Source organism: Centruroides sculpturatus, unplaced genomic scaffold (assembly GCF_000671375.1).
Source record: "Centruroides sculpturatus isolate CEXI.00-Female unplaced genomic scaffold, Cexi_2.0 scaffold989, whole genome shotgun sequence".
Taxonomy (NCBI): domain Eukaryota; kingdom Metazoa; phylum Arthropoda; class Arachnida; order Scorpiones; family Buthidae; genus Centruroides; species Centruroides sculpturatus.
The window spans coordinates 112,390-131,753 of NW_019385178.1; the positions used below are offsets into that span (position 1 = coordinate 112,390).

The 19,364-nt window shown below is 30.1% G+C and overlaps 2 protein-coding genes across 2 annotated transcripts in view; both read right to left on the bottom strand.

Moving 5' to 3' along the window:
• Positions 1-310: 310 nt before the first annotated feature.
• LOC111635791 (general transcription factor II-I repeat domain-containing protein 2B-like) lies at positions 311-3,085 on the bottom strand. Its single transcript, XM_023380859.1, has one exon. It carries the CDS (start codon positions 2,502-2,504, stop codon positions 696-698), a length of 1,809 nt encoding a protein of 602 aa, XP_023236627.1. The 5' UTR covers positions 2,505-3,085; the 3' UTR covers positions 311-695.
• An 858-nt stretch (positions 3,086-3,943) lies between these two features.
• Positions 3,944-19,364, bottom strand: part of LOC111635790 (ATP-binding cassette sub-family A member 5-like) — a 77,365-nt gene continuing 61,944 nt past the window's right edge. The window contains exons 26-33 of the mRNA XM_023380858.1: positions 19,054-19,245; positions 18,780-18,983; positions 18,503-18,675; positions 16,382-16,457; positions 14,158-14,375; positions 13,831-14,063; positions 10,606-10,655; positions 3,944-5,217 (exon numbers count right to left, since the gene is read on the bottom strand). Of these exons, the coding sequence (XP_023236626.1) occupies positions 5,170-5,217; positions 10,606-10,655; positions 13,831-14,063; positions 14,158-14,375; positions 16,382-16,457; positions 18,503-18,675; positions 18,780-18,983; positions 19,054-19,245 (1,194 nt within the window). The 3' untranslated portion in view covers positions 3,944-5,169. The remainder of the gene's footprint in view (positions 5,218-10,605; positions 10,656-13,830; positions 14,064-14,157; positions 14,376-16,381; positions 16,458-18,502; positions 18,676-18,779; positions 18,984-19,053; positions 19,246-19,364) is intronic.

Below are 19,364 nucleotides of genomic sequence, written 5' to 3' on the forward strand. Positions count from 1 at the left end.
TGCATTTAAAAGTGGAACAATAATTGCCTTTAGAAACCTGCCCAATGTCTCACCAACTCTATGTTAAAATAATTTGAACTAAATATGAACTATACACACATATTTAATTTAAATAAAATTTAATTTTAAATTAAATAACCCTGTTTTATGTACTGTACATATAATTTTGTTTCTGAATATATATTTTTTACATTATGTATAGGTTTATTTATTTGTCACGTTTCTGGTAATACCATAACATTGTACAACAAAACTCACTGACTGAAGATTTGATAACGACGGTTTACCTCACCAAAATACTTATCTTAAAACCAATTAAACTTTAATTTGGATGCCGTATTTTGTTTGTGTTTACATTCTAAACCACAATTAAATATACACGAAATATATTCGCAGAATAATAAATGATGTCTGAATGGTCGAGAGAGTAAGGTCTAATCCAGAGGTGGGGAACCTTTTTACCATTAGAGGCCACATTTAAATTAGGCAGCAATAAGAGAGGCCGCATAAGCTGATTGACCTAAGAAAGTGACTTTTGTGAAATTATTATAGTTTTTCTATAGATTTAACAATTTATTGCATTATATAGAAAAAATAAAATATAATACTACAAAATTTTAAATATAATATACATATAAAATAATATAAAAATATTATAAAAAAATACAATAAAAAATATTTTTTTATTCACTAAGTTAGTGACTTATTTGGCTTTGTTTTTTGTTTGACAGTAATTGTATATTTGGATCAAGCTTCGTAACACACAGCTTTAATTGATCCTCTAAATGTGCATCTGTAATTTGCGTTCTTAAATTTGTTTTTATTTTTGACATGAGAGAAAATGTTGTCTCGCAACAGTAGGTACTTCCGAAGCAGGAAAGTAAACGGCGAGCATGTTCTCGAAGGCATGGATATTCAACAGCATTTTTCCAGATTTCTATGGGATCCTTTTTAGCGTTAAAAAGGGATTTGATGATACTATCTTCCCCTAAATCAATTAACTCCATTTGTAGTTCTGCAGGAGCCTCGGATATATCTATTAAATGTGGTTCAAATGCCAGTTTCATAGCAGGAGTGTGCTCGTCAAAATCAGAAAATCTATTAGTATACTCTTCTATTAAACAATCCAAGACACCTACATATTCATCGAATATTTTATTTTCACAGTTCTGCTCATTTAACATTTTAGCTAGCTCCGGGAAGTGTTGTGCAGATATTTCCGATCGACAAAGCAATGTTTTGAAAAATGATAATTTTTTTCTAAACGCTTGGATCTTTTGCCACATTTCATAAATATACCTCGTTTCACCTTGCAGGCAAATATTTAAATTGTTTTGTTTTGTCATCATATCAGACAAAAATGCAAGGTTTCTGAGAAATACTTCATCTGATAGATCACATTGTTTTCCTTGTTCTTGATAAAAGTTTAAAATTTGTCGTCGTAAAGACAAAACTTTTATCAAAACCTGACCTGTTGATAGCCAGCGAACCTTGCAGTAGTATGGTAGGTCAACACTATACGTTTCCTCATCTAAAGAGAGCATCTGCCGAAATTCACGATGACGCATTGCATTTACGCGAATATAGTTGACAATGGCAATGGTTCTATCCAGAGTGTCTTGCAAAATGGTAGATTTTGCGCAAAGATTTTGCTGATGCAAAATGCAGTGAAATGATATCAATTTTTTCAAGTTTAAGTTTTCCTTTTTTAACAAAGCAACGAATCCTTCTTTTTTGCCTCTCATGGAAGGTGCGCCATCGGTGCAGACACTGACTAAATTACTGACATTCAATTGTAATTTATTACATACTTCTTTGAAGTTTTCGAAAATATCGGCTCCTCGAGTTCTTCCAGTTAGTGTACCCAACGCAAGTAGTTCTTCGTAACATTGAAAATCTTTAGTTATAGCACGAATAAAATATAAAACTTGTGCCGAATCTGTTTTATCAGTGCTTTCATCTAAAGCAATTGAAAAATAAACATCTTCATTTTGTATAATTGTATGAAGTTGCTCTGTTACATTTTGCGCTAATTCGTGCTGTCGATCTGTTACAGTTCTTCTTGAAAGAGGTAATTGTTTGTATTTGTCGACATTTCTTGGATCTAACATACTCACTGCTTCAACAATACATTCTTTAATTATTTCAATGTCACTAAATGGTTTGCCCCTTTTTCCAAGTATATGTGCTATTTTATACGTAACAGCAACTGCAGCGGAATTTTGATTTACAAAGGCACTAAAAGATGCCTGCTGATGATGCTTCTCATTTTTCAACTTTTGAAGTGCAGCTTTTCGTGATTCACCTTCTAAAGCGAAATATTTATGTTCTTTATGAGTCAAATAGTGTTTATTTGCATTCGCTTTTTTTAAAGTATTTAAAACTGTATTGCACAACAAACACATCATTTTATCTTTCTCAGCAGTAAAGAAAAAATCTAACTCCCATTCTACATTAAATGTTCTGTTTTCATCACCTAATTTTCTTCTCTTACTATTTGACATGATGGATAAAAAAACGAATATCAAATAATATCTTTAACAAAGTGTATACTTTCTAGAAATACAATAAAACCGTGTAACTGTTATAAGCACTCACTGTTAACTACAGTTTGCTGAAGATCGCAACAGGGAAGCGTTGAGAGATGCGAGTCAGAGAAGCCAAAGCAAGGTGTGACACTCAAATGGGAGATCTGAAACCGAGTTTTGTTTACTTCTTAGACAAGGTAGTTGGCGCTGCTAGCGCTTTTTAAACAGTTTTTTAAAAAATTAACATTTTTTAAAAAACTGTTTAAAAAATTAACATTGAGTGTCCAAGTCTGAAATGGATGGTCTGTGGGCCAGAGCCTCGCTCATGCATGTTAGAGTCCGTTTCAGACTAGTATTCTGACGTCATGTTACAATATGACTGTCTTTGGCGGGATTTTTCGCGCAACTGTCATGGTGTTGATGTACAATAGTTGTTTGAAACGAACTCTACCATTTTTGTACTAGGTGGCAAAGGGCCGCACAAGAACCTCGCGGAGGCCGCATGCGGCCTCGAGGCCGCAGGTTCCCCACCTAGGGTCTAATCTATCACTCTGGGATCCTGGTTCGAGTTTGGGTCGGTTCAAAAATTTTACCAGTTCCGGATATTTTGAGTTTCGTCCTATTGTGGATTTGGCTGAACTTGTGGTGAGCATGGAAAGTATGCAGAGTTAAAAATATAAAAAAATATATCATCAAAGTATATTTTATTCATAAACACAATAAAATTGAAACAGTAGTTTAAATTTAACAACATACAATAAGATGCAACAATTACTTATATTTACTATAAATAAATATTTGTATGATTTTTGTAAACAGTTTATCGATGTGTTAAATAAGTTCCTGCTTTGTGAGATCAAATATATAGGCTACATATATAAATATGATAAGTCATGACGATGGTTTTTAGAAGTACTTGGCAGGAATGATTTCCACACATAATACATCATTTTGATTTTTTTTAAATAAATGGACTAGAATTTTAACAATGGTAACAACAGCATAAAACTGTATAATCACATAAAAAATAACAATATAACAATAGAATATAATTGTAATTTATGTACGCTTCGATGGCATGTGTGTTCAGCATAAAATTATTTATTATATGTACAAAATGTATTTTAACAATATATAATTTTGGAAAATAATACTATTTATCATTTCAAAAATAATTTCTGGCCACTGTTTAATATCATCACAATAAAAAATATAAAAATTCACAGCATCTATCCATAATACTAATTGTGGGGTGTGATCGTTATAACAGGCAATATCTAGTTTTATACATGTTAGGCTCAAAGATTGAAAATGCTCAAAGAGCGATAAAACGACCAGGAGTTGTGGCTTTACACAAACAGCCACAAAAAAAATTATGTCCTGGCTGCTTATAGAGTCACAATATCTTCTGGTAATTTTTTCCTCTCATTAAGAGTTTTCGATCTTCAAGACATATTTGTTATGGTCAATGATGTGAGTGTATGAAATCATGTGAATGGCTGGACATTCATGATATTTACAAATTGTGTTTGGCAATGACCTAAACAGACGGCAGGGATGTCAATTACCACTCCAGCAGGCAATATTGGTAATGCATTAAGACAACATGCCCTAGAGCTGCTTTCAACTTAACTTGGCAGTTGTCAAAACAGAGTAAACAACTTTTCTCAAGTTGTAGATGAAGATAGGAAAAACTAAAATAATTAACCATTTATTGGTACCACCTTCTCTGTTTTGCATATCCTCCCCTTCAATTGGGAGAAAAATGGTTTGGTCTGTTTTGACAAGTACCAAGTTGGAAAGACTATAACCTTATTTTGGTTTTGTTACTTTATTAATATACAGTAGACTTTAGTTATTTATCACATAGGCCTATACCATCTTATCCAGGAGATAAGAAAAGTAATTTAGTCCCTACACTAGAGTTTATGCCCTATTTAGGCTTACATTCATTCTTATTTTTAAATGTTGTGATCCCCGAAAAGTATATTGTGAATGCCTATGTTATGTAAATAAATGATCCTTAATCAAAGATTTGCAATGCTCTAGAAAAAAAATGAACTACAAAAAATCTGCTACATTTATATTCAAAAATAACCAATGATTGACTATCATTCGTGTCAATGCCCGGTCATTGTCAACAATAATGGTTTGAAAAGACTATGATAGCTGGTGAGAGATATGAATGATTAAAGTGTTTGGACAATGACGTGAACATTTGGTCAAAGACATCATTGTCATGTTACTTTGGGCATTCACATAAATGAAAGAACATTCAAGTCATTTATGCATCTCACACCATTGACCATCACACATTAAAATACATTTCTTCACTACAATAAAATCACATTTACAACAATATGGTATATACTTGTATGTAAATTTAAAATATATGATGGCTTATTCAAAGTACATTTGTAGAAATTTGAAGTATTCATTAATATTTTCAAAATCTTCACATTAGAAGCCACAAGAAATGTTAAACTGTCATTTTAAAACTTACTTTAAAAAAATTTTGTAGAAATATTTTTCAGCAGTAATTACAAAATTATAGATTTAAAAATAATTCTTGCTTCACAATATTGAATATAGTCATTTATGTTCGTATTCAATCTTCAAATAAATAACATTATAATTCATTTTATTCGTCTTTTTCTTCTTCTTGTTCTTTAGCAAATTCCAGGAAAACCTGAAAATTGTAATAAATTTTTAAAAATATATTTTGGAATATAATGTTTATAATTAGAATTTTATTTAAAATTCAAAGTTTTCCAATAATTTATAGAGTATTACCACTTTTATAAAATTTATATTTAGTATAGCTTGAGTAAAAATTGTAATATCCCTGTTTTACTTGACTAAATTTTTTTTGAAATCTCAAACTACTTAAAGTTTTAATGAGTAAATAAAATAAAATAACTTAAATTTTTAAACAAAAGTGAAATTGTAGGAAATAATTTTGTCATTTTATTATTTATATTAATTAGGCAAACTCTAACCCTTCAGAAATATATGCTTTAATGAAGAGATGCTCAACAATTAAATGTTTTTATATACAGTAGCATAACTAAATATTAGAGAGAGCCCAAATTAGCACATGCAAACCTATATTTACCCCTGGTTCTATTGTAGATGGTAGCTGCTAGTACTAATGAGTTAACTCTTAGTCTAAGACTTTATTCCTATGTGTAAATGCATTTGTCACATTCAAATCTTTTCCTGTACTTATTTACAAAGAGTGCTTGGGCCCTTTGGTTACACTACTGTATACACAAAGACAAATTGAACATTTAGTGTAAACAGAATTAGAAAATAATCTCAAAATTGAAATATACACATACTTGTACTTTATTATTGTTTTTAGAAAACAGATAATTGAGATCATCTTTATAATAAGTATAATTAAATAATTTCTAAAATTATATATTCTGTATAAAGTATAAAGAAATGAAAATAAAAACATTAAATATGAAAATAATAAAAGTTGCATTACATTATATAAGATATTGTAATTAAAACTACATTTTTTGTTGGCCCCTACAACAATATAGTATTATATAATTCTAACTTTATTTCCAGGAACAGTTGCAATTTATGATATTGAACCTATACAATATTGGAATTAAATGCTTTGTATTTCACTAGAAATGCTAAATGATTTTAGCATTTCTAGTGGTGAAATACAAAGCTAAAGAAAATTAACTCAGAAACTAACAAAGACAGGCAAAATGACCAATTGCAAAAAGTAAAAGCACTATTTATTTAGTGCAAAACAATACTTGATTTAGCAAAAACACTTATAAGAAAGAACTAGCAGAAACCAATTTCTAACATTTGGCAACTGAGTTATTGGATGTGATGGTGTACAGAATTGCCAACATGGTCACCCAACTTAATACAATGGACTTCTTTTGGGGATACTTGAAAAATCAAGCATCTGCTACAGAACCTTCCACTATAGCAGATTTAAAGGAAGGCATTGTCAACACCTGTAATTCTGTAACCCCTTCAATGATGCATACTGTTTGAGATGAAATTCTGTCCCAAATTCAGAAGTGCATTGTTACTGATGGTGCACACTTTGAACATTGTACAAAAGACTACTGACAAGTTTGTTGTACCAGTGCTGCATGATCTTGCCTTATGTTTGTGTTGTTTTGTGTATAAATGTTTATGCACAAAACAACACAAACATAAGGCAGTTAGTGTTTTCTGGTCTTTCCTGTGTTTCTGCTGAATCAAGTATTGTTTCATACTAAATAAACAATACACTTTCATTTTGTAATTGGACTATTTTTGCCTATCTCTGTTAGCTTCCAAGTTAGTTTTCTTTAGTTCTGTATTTCGCCACTAGAGGCACTACAATGGACTGTGCAAAGTCACTTTCCTTAAGTGCCAATTACGTCCATGGTGTTATGACAGGTGGTTTAAAAGTTACAGAGGATGTACAGACTTTCCTTTGAACTCTATATAATATGGTCATAAACTTAAAACACATTAGAGAGGTTGCGGCCGACATTTTCAACGTGAAAACATGTATGTTGGACGTTCAGCGCCACCTTCCTGTAAGCCTAGAAGTTTGACAATGACGTTTGGAACGTCAAGCATGATTCCACTGACGTTCCAAATGCCATTGTCAAACGTCTAGGCTTACAGGAAGGCGACGCTGAACGTCTGACGTACACATTTTTGCATTGAAAACGTCGGCCGCAACCTCTCTATTTAATGAAGAAATTTCAGTTTTTTAACTTTGACAATTTCCAAATTGAGATTTATTCCCATTTTTACTCAACAAGACAATCAACTGATGGGTTATATTGTGGCCGTCGGCCATGATATTGTATATATATATATTTTTTTTCGAATTAATCCTATACTTCCTTCCTGTTTCTTTGTCTCTTCTAAGACCTTCTGACCTACCTCTTTTGCCCCTGGGGTAGGATTACTTTTTCTAAGAAAATAAGAACAAGAGAGAGAGTGGGACCATGGGAAAAGACCGGTCAGAAATTCAGCATTCTTGGGAGAGACCCCGAAGAGAGCAGATCGAGGAAGGAGTGCTCATGATCTGAACCGGCAAGAAGGAAAAAGACGATAAAGAAAAAAGAAAAGGGCCGTGAGGACAACGAAGAGTCCAAGGAACGAGAGAATTCTGCGATATCGAGAAGAGCAGAACAGACCTTGGGGAAAAAGACAGACAGAGAGGCGCCATACTTCGAACAGTGTATATACGTACCAAAAGAAATCCCGGGTATTTCTATTCTCCCTACCCTTTGTTTCCACATTCATCTGTCCTATGTTCTTATTGTTTTCATTAGTTATAAGTTAGATATAAGTTAGTTATATAAGTAATTATTTTTTGTTGTCACGTGTACGAACCCCACTAACAGTGGAGGACAAGCCTGTTCTTTTTTTTATGTATAAAAGAGGCATAAAGTTTGTTAAGTTGGGATTCCTAAAGTAAAGATTCTGTGTGATAATTGAATTTTGTATCTTTCTTGTGTTTGTAACTTTCCGTTCGCGGAATTGTATACCTGTCCTGTAACAAACAACCACAATATATTACAGAGACTGAAGATAAGAGACAGGTATTTTGATGTTGCTGAGAATTCAAAAACATAAAATTTCCCAAAATTTTTATTTTCGCAGCAGAGCATTTTATATATAACAGAGAGAAAGTGTGATGATAGATCAAAAAATGACCTCCCACAATTTTTACATCTTTGGACACAGGGAGATCTTGAAATGTCAAGAAATGCAAAAAAAATTTAGAGTTTCTTTTTTTATCTGTATGTATGTATGTATGTATGTATGTATGTATGTATGCATGTTTATGTGTGCGAGGCATGATTTTGTTCACCCTATTTGAAGTTTAATAACTCTTGTTCTAAGCCAGATGGCTGAAAAGTCAAAGTGGCAGCCTACCACTCTGGGGGGACTCAGGATCAAATCCAGACAGGTCAAAAAATTCCAAGGAATTTTTCGGAAGGTGGTCAATCCAGATATGTCAGGCCCCATCCCTCACCATCTGACCACCCCATTGTGGGTCTAGCTGAACCCTTAATGGGCTTGCTATGAGAGGCCCTCTTAGTGTCCACAGGCCAGAAAGGGTTAAAAAATAATCCTGTGCTTTTTTCAAAAATTTCTGAAATTTTGCAGGAAGGTTTGTATATTAAAAGATTGATTCTATTAAATTTAAAAAATTAAAAATTATCATCAGCCATTTTAATTAAAACTATTAAATTTTGGTGGTTAATGTTGACAGGGTGGGGAGATAAAGGGGAGGTCATGTGTCATATCTCGAGTAGGGTCAAATTTAATGACGATTTTCCTCATTATTAGCATTTACAATTTTTTTTATAAAAGCCATCTCTACTCTCAAAATTAAACTTTTTGTCATTTTATAATAATTAAAAATATAAAAATTTTTAATAGTAAAAAATCATAACAGATGTGCACTACATACTCAGTTTTAAATATTGCCAGGAAAGTTAAGTTAAGCAACTCATTGTTGGAGTTTTTATTCATGGATTGGAGTCTTCTAATGCTGGCTCTCCACTTAGCATAATTTTGAGATGATTCAATTACCTTTGTCACTGCTCATACACAGGAAAATCACCTTCCAGTTAGAATAATCTTCAAGTATTTTGATGACAGATGTTTGGAAATTCTACTGGTAAATCATGGTAGTGGTGACTGATATCATCGGTTATAGTTGGTTATTCTGGATGATTAGAGCATTTTCAAACATGCTTTTTTTTTCCACACTTTCAAACACATTACTTTGTGGTGTTCAACATGGCAGAAAGTCAAGAGGAGGTGATATTAATTCTGCCATTGCTGTTGCATATCAATTCAGAATCATATGACAAAGATTTGATGAGCTCATCAGAAAATGAAAATGAACTTGTTGAATTTTTTTTATGAGTATTGGAGAAAACTATATCTTCATTTAGTTTATACTGTAAAATCAATAATTTCACAGCATACACTAAATTTGCTGGCCAATGACCATGCTGTCCTGTCCCATCTGACATTTGGAACAACATGGCCTTCTGATCTTGGTCAATTTGTTCTAAAAACAAAATGTTGTTTTATTTCCTCTAAATTTTTAAAATCACAGCCACATTCTCTACAATGATGCAATGTGACTGCCATCTTGTAATTCAAGAGAACCACTTTAACTGTTTTGTCACTAGTTACTTCGAAAAATCATGGTGACATCATAACCATGATTTTTAAACACAGTTGGTTATTCAGGTTACATTTTCTAAATGCTCTGGTAATTATCAGCAGTTACAGATAACACCAGTTAGAATTTCCAAATGTGCCCTATAACAATGTATATTTTTGCATAATGATACTGTCACAGCCAATCAGCATGCAGCATCTATAATTCCAAGTGTACATGACATCATATTTTTACCCATCATCCTTAGCACTACATAAGGTGAAATGTGTAAATTTTGAAAAGGTACAAACAATAGCAAAAATTAGATTAAAAAAAAAATTAAACTGAAAAACATAAAACTTTAAAGTTGAAAATTTTGCTGCCATTTTAAAAAATTATGTTAATTCATTGCAAATCGCCTACCATTTTGTGTAAAGTTCATAGGCAAATAGGGCACTGATTGTGTCATTTGATGAATCATCAGGTGATGGTGACACAATCGTGCTAAATAGCAAGCCAGCATTAGTGTCAAATCTTCAGAAGCTAGCAAGCCTATCTCACATTCTCAGAAAAGGTATCTCAAATCCATGGGTACATGTACACAAGATTAAAAACAGTTGCTCTTCTGTATAAGATATTCTAATATTGATCTTCCTATTTTTATTATCTCAAATTTATAGTGTAAACCTTATTTTTGAATATCTTTCATTATCATTTTGTTGTAAGACTCATATTTTTATATAAAATTAAATCAAATATCAATGAACAATATTTATATTTATATAAGTATGTTCATAGTGTTTATAAAGAATAAGTACATAAGTATTAACAAACATTAAATACATACGATAAATACAAACTTTGTTATATTATTTGTACATATACTGTGTAGATAATATAAAAACTTACTTGTTCAAGTGTTGTTTGACTGAAGTTATACTCTTCAAAAAATTCTTTTGCTGAAAGTAAAATTTTACAAATTACAAGTGGTATATTTTAGAATAAAATTTAAGTTTCATTTTAAATTTTATCATTTATATTATCTAGTTATTAATATCTTATAATCAAACAAACATTTTAAAAACTATCGTTATTTTTGGCATGTTTTACTTAAAGAAAAAAAAAATATTTGGCAATTTTTTCTGTTAATTTTATTATTGAAAGAAAAAAACAATATTCAAATTTGGCTTATCATTACTTAAAATTATAATTTTAAGTAATGATAATTGAATAATTTGAATAATTTTATTTGAAGAAACTATTTTATGAATTAGTTTTTCAATTTCTTCAAGAAATTTGTAAGCTTTCTATACCAGAAAATTATATATTCTTTAATTTAGATAAAAATAAAACAAATATATCTTCTTATCGATTTATTGATATGATGTATCAGCCTCAATATTGTTCATTATGGGCATATTTTAACCTGAGGTATGAACAGCCAACAAAACTTTCCCATGATAAATATAAGACATCATTTATCCTCATCTCTATAGGTTTACAGTCTTTTATGTAAGACTGAAATATAAAAATTCATGTTTTCGTAGATAGTAAATGATTAGCTTATTCCATAGATTCACAGAGGTAATTCTGACTATTAATTCACAAGCTGAATATTTTTATTATGAAATTCAGTATATATACTAAAAACCAAAGTAAAATGTATTAAACGCATTTGAAAGTTATTTTGTTAACTGCAAATAAGTGCATAAATGTCTAGGCAATTGTCTGGGATTACCTGAGTGGAGTACAGTACAATTTATGTGGAATTTCATTTTACATAATACCTTCTGACTTAACTCCCACATAAAACAAGACTATACTGTTATTTTAAAAAGTAATTTAAAACTTAACTTTTACATTATAACAATAATAGATAATGAAAGATTTATAAGAATTAAAATATGTATAAATGATAGCCATTGATGACAATTGTAGAATTTTCATTACTCTGAATATAACATTACACTTCTAATAATTTTTGAAAAATCCATTTATATATTTAAATAATTTAATATCAGTTAACTTGAATAAAAACATCAAATGAAATGAGCAATTATTTATTATGGCATCATCATACCATACCAGGCTGCAATTTTTGCTATGTTGCTCTCCACCTCAAATTTGTAGTAGATTGCCCCTGTACATCATACTTTTCCTTAAACAATAGAGTTGTGCTAGTCATCAACCTAACATCTTTCAGGGGAAAATTTTGAAGTAAAAATTTAAAATTTGGCCGATGTATTTAATTTTTTAAAAAATATATAAAATATCACAAATATACATAAACCTTCTGAAATAAAATAACATGACTTATATAACCTATACATATTATTATATATAAATAATAATGTGTGTGTGTGTGTGTTACAAGAAACCTGTTGAAAATTATTGGGCTACAATCTGAAAAAATTATAGACCTATAAATTCCCACTGTTGTCCATCTGTCTGTCTGTCGTTCTTTAAACTCAAGAACAGAGTTAGGTAGCTGAAAGACAAGACCAGATATGGAGAGCTTAGAGGCAGGAGGTCCAGATTAACTATATATGAACTGGTTTGGACTGAAAGTCATATTATTTCTTTTGTTTGTTTGTTTTATTAAGTTACAGAACACAACACTTTGGTGATTTGCATAGAGAAAATGCCTTCTGGGAGGTCTTTTTATGGGTAACCAGCTTCTATTTAGGCATTATGGACATAGAGAAAACCCGGAAAACTGCACATGGCCAGCCCATCCTGGCATGACACAAACCCACACCAAACTCCCAGTGTTCAGGGAATGAAACAGCTTGGCTACATCATGTTATTTCAATTCAAAAATTTTCCCCTGAAAGAAGTTAGATAATGACCGGCAGGACTCTGTTGTTAACATGAAAAGTATGATGTACAGGGCAAGACACTACTAATTTGATGTGGAAAGAATATATTTTAAATTTAAAAATTTTTTAAATATTATTAAAAATTGCAGCCCAGCATTGTGATGATTTCACAATAACTACTCGTTAGTTATTACATTATATTAATGTAGGACCAATAACAAACAGATTAATTTCAAATCCTACAATATAAATAATATAATGACTAACGCTACATATAAATATTTAAATTTAGGATTTTTTGGATAATTGAAATATGCAAGTAAAATTTGTCAAAAAATTATATTAAATTATAACTATGCTAAATTATCATATTTCATTAATAATTAAAGATGTAATTACTGAAGAGTAATCACTTCTTTGAAAAAAATGTTTCTGAAAAATTAAATAAAATTGTATCATTAAAATAAATAAATTATTTAATTAGTGAAATTTATATATCTGTTTTTATTTTAACTTAAATTTTATTTTATAATTTAATTATATCTGATTATAAAAATGCAATAAAAATTATAAAGCTGAATGGCAATTATTGTTTAAAACATTTGAAATAAGATAAAATCTACTGTATATTAAAAATTTTTAATTGATTATTTTAGTTTTCACAAGTGTTTAAATCTGTATTCTGCATTTCCTATTCTATTTGGGAAATAATTTTAAATAACTTTCAAAATAAATTTTCATCTACAAATTTTACAATTGATGAATGCATTTAATGAGTGCATTTCTCAAACTTTCTGCACAAAATAAGTGCAATAATGCTTCTCTAAATTATTATCTGATAATCTTTAATTTTGCAACTACCAATTGGCTTACTTTATCAATAGTTAGTTTTAACAGAGTAAAAAAATATTCTGACTGACTATCATACTCATAAGAGGATAATGGAAGTGAAAAAATATCATCATTCAGAAACATTGTTTACTTCCAAATGCAAGTGTCTAAAGTTTGCTCTTTAATTGTCATTTATTATCTTTTTAAAATTAAACCATTACATAATCCATATAGTAATTTTAGTTGAAATAAAATTCATCATAATTAATTGCTAAATTTAACTGAATTTTACAAGAATACAAACTATTTATTCATACTTCATAGAAATAATGCAATGTTTTTTTTTAAAAGGATGTTAAGTAAAAATTTAAACTAGACTTTCACTTTCATTTTTAACTTAACAAAATAATCTTCATTCAGTTTGATCAAATGATTCAAACATGTCTCATTCATATAGCATTTTCATATTAAAACATAAACATACCTTTTTCAAGACAACCAAAAATGTTGGCCAGAGATGAATTACATTGTGGAATGCAATAAGTTAACCTTTCACAAAATTCTTCTTTAATAATGGATGAAGGAAAGTTTTTCTGAATAAATTCTTTCACATTATCTTTATTAACATATGAACCATCTTCATTCTTTTTAATTTTGATATCCAATGTATATCCAATTCCGTACTTGTTTTTCAAATGCTGAATTGAGCCCAAACATCTATAAATCATTTTTAAATAGTAGTTATTACATTGCTAAATATTATACTGCTAAATATTGTCATTAATTAAATAAAATTAGTTTGTTCATATACCTAAGGGTTCCTTTTACCATAATTCCCACTTCGGTGCATAAAGTATCGGCTTCTTCCATAGAATGAGTTGTGAATAGTATGCTGCGGTTTCCATTGGCAGGAAACATTGTTTGAATGATATCCCATAAATAACGTTTGGCTTGTGGATCCAGGCCAGTAGATGGCTCATCTAACAATACAGCTGTTGGTCTGCCAAGAATACTAATTATAAAGCAAACCTGAAATGAAAATTACTTTTTTACATCTCTCAAGAAAATTTTTGCCTATTTTAATATCTTAATATTTGTGTGAGAACCTGGACTTCAACCAAAAAAAACATGATTTCATTGTACATATTTTGATAACTGTCATTGATATTTGTCATCTAGTACCTGAGAACATCTCATTTTTCATGTTCTTAATGGCAAAAGTGATGCTTTTCCATGATCTTTTAACCTCCTGGCCATGTGCTACCAATTTTAACATAAGAACTGACAGCCCAATGAATCAGTTGTCGCCAGTGCCTTGAAGGGGTTAGTTAGTTTAGTGCCTCCTATATCACTTCTCCATCTAAAGATATTACCTACTCCTGTAAGGAACCAAGTCCGAGCATTATTTTTATTTACTTTTATTTTTGCTTTTTATTATATTTTTGTTTCAGGCTTATGCTTTGTTAGGATGAAGGTTTCCTCACCATTCACCTTAGAAACTTAAAAATAGAAGAGAAACCAACTCACCGATGAAAGAAAAGCACCATAGGAAAAACTCATGCACACTTGCGCTCCCGAGCGGAAAAAAGTAAGTCCGCACCGAGAAAAGGGGGAGACCCACAAGCATAACTTAGGACCTTGCTAAATCTTAAAGAATAAAAACATCCCAAAAATTGTCAAAAAGAATAATGTAAAAGGTCAGCAAGTATTGTCGGAAAATAGGCTGCCAGACAAACAGAAAAAGTTTATTGTTAGCAAATAAGTATGTAAATGAGGGGAGTGATTGCACTCAGAATTGTGATGTCACCTCACAGTATAAAGACCGAACCTCAAGTGAAGATGGTCAAGGTGAGCTTCTGTTAGCAACAAGCGTGGTGAGCTTCTGTTAGCAACAAGCGTGGTGAGCTTCGTAGCAGCAAAAGAGAGAGGTGTCCGATATGATAAAGTAGTTCCAAGACGATTTTGAAGTTATTCGATTTGTGGATCGAAGATTAGAGAAAGTCTTGAGAGTTGAGGAAAAGGTTCCTAGTATATTGAGGTGACAATTAAAATCTTTAATTCATAAGAATTATTGTATATAAGTTAAGTCTTTGAATTTTTGTCGAATTCCAAAGGGGAATAGAGTTAAGTTAGAAAATAGATTGATTTGAGTTTTGTTGGGTTGATTCTTATTGATTTACATTGAATAAATTGTTATTTGATTTTTACTAAATTTTGTATATAGTTATTATTAAAATTTTATTAAATATTGGATTGTTTTTGATTAAGATTAACTTTGTCATTATTTAATTCGGTGCATGCTTAAAGTCCAGGCCTGGCACACTAATGTGAATCTGTGTAAAGTACCCATTAGGGAACGGCTATTTCTGGCACACAGTCGTGTCGATAATTGTTGTAGAAAGTCGGAAAAATAATATAGTACTTTACACTCCTATACTGATCTCGTCTACTCTGATAATGGATATCACCTATTCCACGATGAGGATATCACCTATTCCCTGAATTGCCAATTCTCCAAACTGATCCTATTATCAACTTGTCTACATAACCCTACTACCAAAGATAACTCTCATAGTTGGAACAATTTGACAGAATGATCCATCAGGTATTTATCCCAACATGAATTAACATGTAAATGCTCTCTTTCACACACACCTATGGTATAGATCAGTTAATTCAATATATTATGATGTATGTATCATGTAACCTTTTTCTTTGCAATTAAACAGTTATTTTGTTGTTAAACCTAGTATTTGAGTGCTTTACTTCTGTCGTGCTGTCTCATAGTCCTCCATCTGGAATCTGATTATTTATGCACACAATCGCTCGCATGCAGTAACTAACAAAAATAAACCCCTGTCGTGGCTTATATGTCAACACAGTAGTGTCATCCTGACAAGGCAACCAAAGAGGTGCTAACCCTCCAGTCACATTACGTAACAGAATAAAATGTAAGATTAATAAATTTTAAATAAAATATGTATTATAAATTTGATTTGTATAATTAAATTTAAAAGTCTTATATATTTAGTTACCTTTCTTTTGGTTCCACCAGAAAGAGTTCTTATTTTCTTCTTAGCAAATTTTCCTATGTGAAGAAGATTCAACAACCTAGAAAAATAATTATATATTTAAAATAATTACAAATAACTGAAAAAAATTATCTTAGTCAAATATTATAAAAATTTTTGTGCAATATTATTTGATTTTCATATATTGTACTTTCTAATTTACATAAATAGCAACAACATTTGAACTGATTTGAACCTTCCATTTAAAAAAAAATTAAAACCTTAAATTAAACGAAAAAAGAAAAAAAGTTCAGATTTTGGTAATAAAGCTTTTAAACATAAAAATTATGGTAATAACTAATTTATTTGCTCAAATATTTTTGATATGTACAAAAATGTTTCATTGAATAAATATTTTCTGCCATGATTTCTATGTTTAAAACTTTTATCATCAAAGAATAAATGTTTCCTTTGTTTCACCTCAGTAATGAGTTTGCTAGTATTATTTCTTATTTCCTGAAAATGACCAGCAATAAATAACTTACACTTATAAACACATACATATGCAGAGAGAGAGAGAGAGAAATAAAATAATAATGATATTATTCTAGGTGATGATGGAAATGTTAGATGTTAATTGTAATTTTTTTTTTAACATTTGTTCAACAGATAAATCTTTCATATTAAATTAAATATATCTCTAAAAAAATTATATTAACTTGTTATTAGTTTTATTACTCTTTAAGAATGATATTTGCTCAGAAATTTTTAATGTAATATTAAAAATTAAATATGTTAGGCTATTTTGTTAGTATTGAAATCATTAAAAAATATGGCCAATTTTGTATTTGATGATTTTCGTTATAAGATTTTAACCTTTTATACGAAATGTTTGTCATTGTAAAGTATGGATGACTACCATTTTCAATTTTGAATAATTTTAAAGAAGCAAGCTTATAAAACAAAAAATATAATATTGTACTCTGTATGGCAAATATAAAAGATCTATGAAATATAGACTCAGATGTTCAGGACTTTCCAAAGTTTCATTTTAGTAAGTTAGATAAAAAGCAAATGTGAAATCCACAATTTTTACGCCGATGTTGGAAAAATCTTTGTAAACAACTCCAATGAAAAAAAAAACACTCTTGGTGAGAAGTATGTTGGAGGTCACCGATTGTTTCACACTTCGGTGGGAAAGTTGACACTTAACTGATCGGAATGCACAGTAAGTGTCAACAGAAGTCAATCACATGACTCATTTCCCACGCATAATGTATAATATACTTTTGTGCATCTCGTCGCCGGACCTCCATACAATGGACACGAATGGACGAAAGGAGAAGATATCGGTAGAAGACAAACCACTTGAACTTCCATATTTATCGCCAGACTACGATTCATACAGCACTCCATGAACGCAGATTAGACATATCCTCATAGAGGTATTTGTATTGTTTTAGAGCTTTGTGAACTCTCTCTCTCTCACTAGCCGTCAAAGCTGTTAGAGCGGCCCTTTTGTATAGTGAACTTATTTAATCACATTTAACCTATGTATCCTAGCTTAGTTATATAAATAAATGCATGTTTAGTTTATTAAACCTGTCTCTTAAAAACACCTGCCGACTTACGGATGCACTCCCCACTCACTTTTCCCTCCTAGCCATCCAATGACTCTGAGATCGAGTTTTATCAACCTGTTGCAGAGTAAGTGGTCATTTGGGGATTAACCCAGTGACCCACTGCCTGTCTCACACAAATGAATTCCTCTATAAAATTATACTAACACTATAAAGTAAAATTATACTCTACATTTATTATTTATGTTTATTAACAAGATATTAAAATTAACAGATTTTAATAATGGAATAATCCATTAATAAAAAAATAGATTTTACATCAAAGGTGAAATATTGTATTCATCTAAAAACATGTAAAAAGTAAATCATCCTATCAAGTATTATTTTTAAAGAAATAACAACAGAGATACAGAGTACAGTGATATTGATAAATAAAAAAAAATTAAAAACCTAGTGTAACAACTTGCTAATTCAGTAAAAGTCTGTTCTTATTACTGAATTAGCACATTAAAATTAAGTAAATAGAACTCAAAATACAGTATATATATTTTTACAATATACATACTTTTCACAAATAGAAGGTATCTGTGACTTTGGAACTCCTCTTATTGCAGCATATAAATGAAGGTGTTCTTCAACAGTTAATTTATTCCATAAAGCATCATGTTGTGGACAATATCCAATCTCTTGAAGAGCCTTAGATAGTTCATATGTAATGTCATAACCAGCCAGAGATATCTAAAGTTTCAAGTTCATTTAATTAGTTAAATATTTTTTTTAAATAAAATTTATTTTAGTTTTTAAACTTTAAAAAAATAATTATAATAAATTTATAATCATACTTCTCCGCATGTAGGCATTACTTCAGCAGTAATCATTTTAATGACAGTCGTTTTTCCAGCACCATTAGGCCCAAGAAGTCCAAAAATGCTACCAGTATCTACAGCTAAATTTAAATTTCTCACAGCTACTTTACTAAAAGTATCTTTCAAAGATATTTTTTTTGTATATACTTTACGTAATTGCTTAATAACAATAGCAAAATCCTATCAAATAAAAATAATAATTACATATTTAAAAATATTTTTAAAATCTTTTAATCAAATTATAACTCACTTTAGTATCAATTATACTTTGCACTCTTTCTCTTTCATTTTTCACGTCATCATCTTCCTCTTCAGGAAAATCTGAATTACTTTTAATATTCTCAGATTTTTTACGACTAAAACTAAACATATGAGAAATATTTCTTCCCGCTTTAATATTATCCACAATTTTCAACAATAATAAATATAATATAAATTGAATTGCCATCTATAAAGAAATTAATTTTATTTAAATTATTAAAAAATTTAATTTCAGAAATTTAGTAAATAATTGAAAAATAAAAAGCTGATTTTCACACTAAGCTATTTGTTAAACTTATT

Bases quoted from the DNA above. Each gene is read 5' to 3' on its own strand.
- LOC111635791 (XM_023380859.1), bottom strand. From the start codon at position 2,504: ATGTCAAATAGTAAGAGAAGAAAATTAGGTGATGAAAACAGAACATTT.